This window comes from Stegodyphus dumicola, chromosome X2 (assembly GCF_044657685.1).
Source record: "Stegodyphus dumicola isolate Sdum_Otavi_A_Nest chromosome X2, ASM4465768v1".
Classification (NCBI taxonomy): Eukaryota; Metazoa; Arthropoda; class Arachnida; order Araneae; family Eresidae; genus Stegodyphus; species Stegodyphus dumicola.
Window position 1 is genome coordinate 23,318,247 of NC_140781.1, and position 8,477 is coordinate 23,326,723.

Sequence of the window (8,477 nt, forward strand, 5' to 3'; positions counted from 1 at the left end):
ACGTGAGTGGCCTTTCTTTATTTCATGGAAATTAAAATATGAATATTTTTATGTTCACATTCTGTACACATTCTCATTTGCATTACAGTAAATATGAATTTCAGCCTTAAAAATGCGCAAATTATTACGATATTTTGAAATTCTGAATGGATTTTATTCCCAGTAAGACCGAATAATCTGAAGTTCTACTGAATAAATATATAACATACAACAATATATCTAATACAACGTTTTTTCAAAATTTCTTTACACAAAGAATATTACCATTTTCTTTCCGAATAAATATTTATATCAATATATTATTTTCTTTAATTTATATCATAATATTTACTATTAAAATAATTTTGTGTTTTGTAGTTAAAAATTGGGGTTTTACATTTCATAGTTAACGATCTTTTCAGTTTTTTAGCTTTTACTAGCACAAAGCGGTTATTTTAATTGACTGACAGACAGGGTCTACAAAGGGTTATATAATTGACTGACAGACAGGTTATTTTAATTGACTGACAGACGAAGTTTAATTGGCCACTGACAAACAAAGAGGTTATTATAATTATTAACACCGTGTAAATTCTTCTAACAACAAGGAAATCATTATATTTACATGTCTCCTTTTCCTCAAATTTCTGATCAATATTATTTTATAGCGGTAGAGTAGAATACACATACATTTGTATTAACACAAAGCGTTTTCACATTGCGTCAGAGCGTCGCGTCGCATCAGCGTCATTGGTGTTGCCCTAAGAGCCAATTACTTAAACAAGATCATGAGTAGGCCAAATATGAAATACTATAAAACGTAAACTAGAAATCCGAAATTACCAGCTGTTTGAACATAAGCCTTTTATATGAAATTCATAATTTTAGAAATATTTTAATTTTCGCAGAGTACTCGTATGTTTTTGTGAATAAACGCGGAAATACTTATTTATCCCCACGTGAAATATGACAGCTTGACCTTAAGTCTCATTAGGTATCATTTCTTAACTAGTATACTGTATTGTTTCTACATCAGGATTATAATAATAGTCGTTCAAGTAAATTAAAAAACACCACCAGAAAAGCAATACTTCTCAGTAAGAAGTTGTAAACTTGATGTATATCATCATAAAAAATATTTTTAAATACTTAAATTTTGAATGTTTCATATATTATCGAGTAAATTTAAGATTATTTTCATTTATTATTAGCAGGATGAAGAATATTGCAGTATCAAAATAAAGAATGCTCGCGAACTTCCTATGAATCCGTAGAATTACAGACTTTTTTAACGATATGAATTGTTACTGCGTAGTATCTTTTGCCACGGATTGCACCGGGTGAGAATGCACAGGCTTTTAAAGTATTTGGTAAAGCGGCTGTTATTCAACCGCTTCTACATGATTTGGAAAGAAAACGTAATTATAATTATTCAGCTCCAAATATCTATTCATTATTTTACTAGAAAATCTACTGACTTTTACGCAACACTAATACAATCCCTATATGGAATGGTGTGAATAAAATCGATAACATAAGAAAAGATATAATTATAAAATAATATATATCTCTAACTTAAAAAGGAAGTAATAAATACGATACAAGACACTGAAACGGAATTTAATAATTAGTAATTAGAAACTGTAAAACAAAGTCTTCTGTTTACTTTCCTAGTAAATCGAATCTGTCATAAATTACAAAATCCAGAAGACAGTCAATAGCAGAATCGTTTTTTTAAGAATTCATGTGCATAAAAATTAACTCATAATTACATGATGTTAATTTTTACGCTAACCGACGGACATTTGCGAGTTAGAAGTTTACAAGAATAACGGCCAGTATTCACCTGTCTGAAAACGGAAAATATTGCCTAAGATGTATCGCAAGATGAGATGAAAGAGAACACATACGCGAGAGCTTAAGTTTCGGGCTGTTGTTAGCCTCTGTTCACGATCATTTTGTGTAGGAAGGCTGATAGTTACAACAATTTTGTGTAGGAAAGCTGATAGTTACAAAATAGGAATTACACCTTGAATGGACAGAAGTTGATCCGAATGCGAAATCTCCGCTACGCTAACTAGAATCCATATCTTCTCAGTTTTTTACCCTCATTAAAGCATCATCAATAAAAGCATAACTATTTAATAAATTGCTGTATTATAACTCGCTACCACTATGCCTTAAGAAGGGTAAATCGTTAGTTGCTGAGTGGGAGTTTACAGAACTAATAACTAATTACCATTTTAACAATTAAGACTTTAAACGCGAAATTATATCCTATACCAAACAAAAGAATGTTTTATTCACCTCACCATTAGATCAATGTTCGTGTTGCTTTCCTTTGACTTTCGCTTGAAATGACGAAAAGAAAATATTTGCAACTGAATAAGCTATATAAATCAATATTTATGTTTTTAAATACAAATATTCCTGAAAATACATTGATTCTGGTAACACGAGATGTCCATATTTGCATGCAAATACGCGCATCGTATTCACATAAACCTCAAAACGAATTCAGTAGATACTCAGAACTCTCCATTTCATAAACAAGACACGCTTGTTTTCTAATGTTATTTTCACAATTTATAACTGTTAATTGAAAATTAATGCTCTTTCATGTAAATTTCCCTTAATTAAATTAAATTAAATTATTATTAAAAATAAATTACATTGATTCTGGTAAATACATTGATTCTGGTAACACGAGATGTCCATATTTGCATGCAAATACGCGCATCGTATTCACATAAACCTCAAAACGAATTCAGTAGATACTCAGAACTCTCCATTTCATAAACAAGACACGCTTGTTTTCTAATGTTATTTTCACAATTTATAACTGTTAATTGAAAATTAATGCTCTTTCATGTAAATTTCCGTTAATTAAATTAAATTAAATTATTATTAAATTAAATTAACTGAATTTATTCAAGATTCAATCATAAAAATAATTTATTCCCCGTTTCGCATATATTGTTTCTATTTATCCTTAAGTGTTTGAACTGGTCGCACCAGTGGCCGAGTGGTAAAGTTTCTGAACACTGGTATTTCGGTCGGTGGTTCGAATCCCGGCAGATGGGGCTGGCTGCATAGACCTTTTCGTATTTTCCCCCATGTAATATAGATACGAACTATTTTCCCTTACAAAATCCTCCACGGAGGCATCCCTTTCCTAAGGCAGGTAGGTCTCGCTTGCTTTGCCGTAATCAAATACGCCAAGACAAGCTTGTTTGAACTGAAAACGAAATTTACCTGAAAGAAGCGAAACTTACGTGGCACTGGCTAGAAAAGAAATCGTACACTTTTAATTATAGCGATTACATCATTTTGTTTCACAAAATCTGTAAACTCATTTTATAGAGCTAATGATGTTTTCAAATTCAAATTTGTGAAAAATAGTTGAATTGTTATTAAAAATTTACTATTAAATGTCCTTGAAATAACTTTTGAAATTAATTTCCTTGGTAAATAGTGAAAGATAAATTAGCTGATAATTTAATGCATTTAACATTTAAATACTCTTAACTTTATTTTAAATGGTGTTCCTTACATAAAGGTTTGATAAACATTAGACATAGCATTTCTTTTGCACTTTTGGTAAAAATATCGCTTAAATTATTTGTTTTGCAAGATGTTGGTTAGCTTTGTATTAACACGAGTTTCAACTAGATGTTAACTTCCTTGATTAATGAAACAGTGCATTAAAGGTAGCTAGTATCAAATAAAAAAATAGTAATTAAAGTTTACTCGTTAAAAATGTCAAAGTATTTAACACAAGCTGAAATATTTCCGCATTTTGGAAATATCGAAACACTGCAGTGCTTCAAATAACATACAGGTACTTTTTTGATGTGTTTAAAATGCACAATTAAAATATCTAATTAGAAACAAAGGTACAAAAGAATCCGATTACAGCTAGGAATTTAAAATGCACAATTAAAATATGTAATTAGAAACAAAGGTACAAAGGAATCCGATTACAGCCTGCAAAATCCTATTTGAAACGAACTTTTTTCAAACTGCGTTTATAGTTAGAAAACCATCACCACATAAATAAATTCCAAACGGAAATGACGAAAATAAAGAAATAAAATGGTAAATTTTCTAACTCGTCAGAAATATTATCAATATCTAACGAAACTACGTTGTAATTAGTGAACCTTCCGTGAGCAATCACCTACGATTTTAGAAGATTTTACTCTTCAGAGGAGTTTGTCGCCTTAGAAAGTTTATTTTCAATATCAGTGTTTATGTTCTCCAAAATACTGATTATATTTCCAAGCGGCACTTTTAAGAAGGTGGCAACGAAAATGCTCATTGCGTGTACGCTAAACGAATTAATATAATTTATAAAACTAAGTATTATTCCAATCTGTATCCAAATCTAGGGCAAAATTATGCAGCAAAAAGCAAAGTATTAAGAGCTCTAGACTAAACAGAACTTAAATTAATATTTAATGAAGAACAAAAGGTTAGTAAATCCAGTATAATATTTCTACAGGAAAATATAGCGTAAGCGTAAAAATATTTCTGAGAACCGTACCGAAAATTTATCTTATTTTTGTTTTAAATCCTGTTTCATATCTGCCGTATATAATTGACATTATGAACTTGGTCTATATTCTAACGTCAGTTCTGTTGCTTTATAGTTTTGGATAAAACGAATAATTATTTACGAATATTGCTTTAATTTTACTTAATGTCTCAAAGTTAAAATCTTTACAATGATTAACCTCATTTACTTTTCCTGAAGCTTTCATCTCTTATTAAACAAAATATCTTGAACTTTCTGAATATTAAACTTTTCATAACGATTATACATAACTAAAAATTAAATATTATATAAGCTGAATATTAAATATTATAGCTATTAATAGTTCAGTTACATTATTAATATTATAACTGAATATATTATCTGAATATTAAAATTTTCATAAAGATAGCTAGATTTGTTACTACTTGTTACATCTAGTGAGGTGGATTTCATTATTATTTTTAATAACTCATTAAATTTTCGTTCTTTATTTATTTTATTACTGAACTATTTTGATAATTTTTTTAATTTTTAAATACTTGAAGTACCTTTCAGATTCTAGTTTAACACCTGACAAATGACATGAACTTATACCTATGCAGCGTCAGGTTATAAAATACTCCAAGTCGAATTATTTTATGAGGAGAAATATTTACTCATATATAAGATGGAAACTGCAATGTCTCCGAAACAATAAAACCTAACTTCATTGAAACACAAAGAAAGTAAGGTATATTGCGAAATTTTCATTCCATTTTAAAACTAAAGTATTACCATTTCATGATATTTAATTAAATTCTTACATCTATAGGCAGTTGTGATATGTATGCTGCTACAGAAGTTTATTACTATTGTTTGGTTTCACTTTACGGCAGACAAAATAAAAATATAGCAGATATATTCAAAATGTCTTCAGATAAGTGACACAACGACTGTCTTTTATTAACTATACTGTTAGAATATATATTTATAGTATTTCTATTTTTCTAAAAAGTCAATATTTATTAATTTATTTGCTGATATAGTGAAACCATTGCACAGTGGCCACTATTCAAACAACAAGTAAATTCAGTTAATAATCTTGTTGCCATTGAACATATGAAAATATCATTAGAAAATGGTTCATTTTGCTTCACTGATAAGCATTGTATTGTCACGATATGAAATATAAATACACTGCAGTAGCTGCAAATAGCTCTGCGACATAGTCGTTTATTTTAATCTAACAAGATTTTACTCGCATTCTGAAAATCCAGCTAATTTAGGTATTTCAGAAAGTGACATTTCAACAGATTCAAACATATAAGAACACTGACTTGTATTAATATCTGAATCTTGTAATTTAAAAGATATTTGTCTAACATTTAAGCTTAACAGAGTGAAAACGATTCAAAATAATTAAGTGCATATCTATTTAAAATTTTAATTACGGCATTATTTTAAAAATGGAAAGAAACACGTAAATACCTATACTATAATACAAAAAGCGCAACTCAGGGCCATTACTTACCTTGTCAAAGGTGTCATTGGTCCGATTCCTTTTCTACCCATCTTTATGAACCTGACATTTTAAGTTAACAATGAACACAAATACACTGCACACTCTGCTTAAGAAGCCGAAATTATTGTCTTTCCGTCACAGCAGAATCTTCATTGACAACAGCAAAAACCAAAACCAAAAGAAGAAAGAATCAGGCTAATGTTGTTTCAGCTTGCGCTTCCAATCCCCTGGCACTATCCAAAGCTCCTTGCCTTAGTAAGGGAAATCGCCGGCTTGAGTCGCGTTTCAAAAGCGGTGCAGTACCTCGCCGAAATTCAGGAGACGAGAAAGCTGGGCTGCATCTGCCAAGCAATGGCATCTGCTGTTCGGTAAAATCCATATCGCACTTTGAAATGCGAGCAATCTCTCCTGGGTCAGATATATCACTGTCTGATAAGCCATCACTTTCCATAGAAGCCAAATGACGAGGCTCTATTTGCACTCGCACAGTGATGGGACAGTTTGAAACATAAACTTCCATGTCCATGGAAGAAGCCACTCCTCGATTGGGTGTATCGCATCCATCTGGATCTATTATCTCAATATCTTGAGGAGAAGGTACAAATTCATCCAGACACAACTGCATCATCATTAGCTCTCGATTTCGCATTCTTCCATTCGGAGCGGAGCAGTATTCTCGATTTAAAATAGGTAAGTTAGGAGGTGGCTTCGCATTTTTACTGGGTCCGTTTGGTAAAGCAACTTGGAGCGATGCGGAGTCTTTTTTACGGCCAACTGATACATCATTAGATTTTGATATACTTTTAACTTCATCACTAGTGGTTGAAGATTTGACAGGCTTACTTGACAGCGTTACTGATGGTCTTCTTAGATTTTGTGGTATATCGAAAGCTTGGGGTACACACAAATATGGTCCACTCGAAGAAGGTCCGTTATGTTTGTCTTTTGCTTTTTCTTCTATTAATAGACTAGTTAGCAGAGAACCATCTGTCGGATCATCAGTCACAGGTACTACTTTAGAGCTGGAATCGTGGCTTTCAAATGTCATTACGAAAGCAGCTACGATAACAAAACCCCCAAGACCCATAATAACAGGCCCAACATAGGTCAGGTTATGAAGATGATAATGTTTATCATCATTTGTGACTTCAATCGTTCTATTTCCAGATTCAATGATTTCCGTTGACAGACTATCGGCGTAAAAGCCCACTACAGACATTGTAGTGCCAATTACTAGAAGGATCATACCACCGCTCAAAGCTTTACACGTAAGCCATAGACATTGGACGGTTACCTTGCTACGGATGCTTTCGATAGTTCCTACTTTCTTCTTTTCCTCTTCCTTCTTTGCTTGCAACTGCTGTAGTTGAGAAGACGTCAAAGGTTGATGAGAAAGCGCTCTTTGTCGGCCTTTTCCAGCAGGAGGGGCTCTTCCTGTATTTTGTTGGCGAATTTGTCTGCCAATGACAGCTGCGCTATTCATATTCTTTCGAAAAAAATCTTTGGAAAGTCAACCAAACTCTGGTGATGTTATAGAGTAACAAATTTGAAAGCAATTAAGTTAATACTTATACCTTTGGACAAGTTGCTTTGATCTTATGAAACTAAGATAAACAAAACTTGCAGTTAGATTCATTTCGCAAACTTTCGCACAGAAGTGCAAATCCGACAGCGGCTCTGCTGAAATCCGACTGCTTATTTCCGATATTTAGGAGGGAGGGGGATGGGAAACCTAATTTCTGATGAATGAGAAGATCGCAGTGGAGGGTAAACAAATCGGCGACCTTCACGTGCTGCCAGAGCCCTTCTGAGAGCATCGAGCGAGAGCTTCATCCACTACGCCGATGAAGGCAACAATGCGCATGGGCGAGGTTTAACCTCACCTCTCCTCCTTCATCGGGACAGAAATGGTCTCTTCGTGATGCAATAAACCTCGGAATGAGCCTCGCTTCTCCCGAATTTTCTTTTTTGTCGCATCGCGATAATCTCTTCGTATTTAATTTACGATTCCAGGCAAAAATCTTTCATAATAAGAAAAGCCGAGCAGCCTTCATACATGTGTCTTTTTTTTGTGCAAGTTTTTCAACACTTTAAAATACGGAAAAATTAATGAAGATTTTAATCCCTGTCTTCCTGAAGGGGATGAGATGTATGCTTCTGGAATATTTTATATAAATGTTACAAAAATACATTTTTCCCTCCAGAAAAATACGAAGAAGACGTTTTGAACTGAAATTTGCATTTATTTACATGACATAATTTATGCTAAACGAAATTAGGGTCGAGGGAGAAAATACCTTATATGTCTTCCTAATGAGTATGCTACATAAATGCTTATACATCAATACATGGCTAATGAATTGACAATATTCTCAAAATGATAGCAAACATTGTTTTCAAAATGCGATACTGAAAACTGAGTCACAACAACGTTTTTAAAATTCAGTGCATATTTCGACG

At 32.4% G+C, this 8,477-nt stretch overlaps 1 protein-coding gene across 1 annotated transcript in view; it reads right to left on the minus strand.

Annotated features, from left to right (window-relative positions):
* The window catches only part of LOC118182667 (uncharacterized), a 117,576-nt gene extending 109,748 nt beyond the window's left edge, over window positions 1-7,828 (minus strand). Inside the window, exon 1 of the mRNA XM_035352050.2 lies at window positions 6,027-7,828. Within this exon, the coding sequence (XP_035207941.1) occupies window positions 6,208-7,500 (1,293 nt within the window). The 5' untranslated portion in view covers window positions 7,501-7,828 and the 3' untranslated portion in view covers window positions 6,027-6,207. The remainder of the gene's footprint in view (window positions 1-6,026) is intronic.
* Window positions 7,829-8,477: the final 649 nt, after the last annotated feature.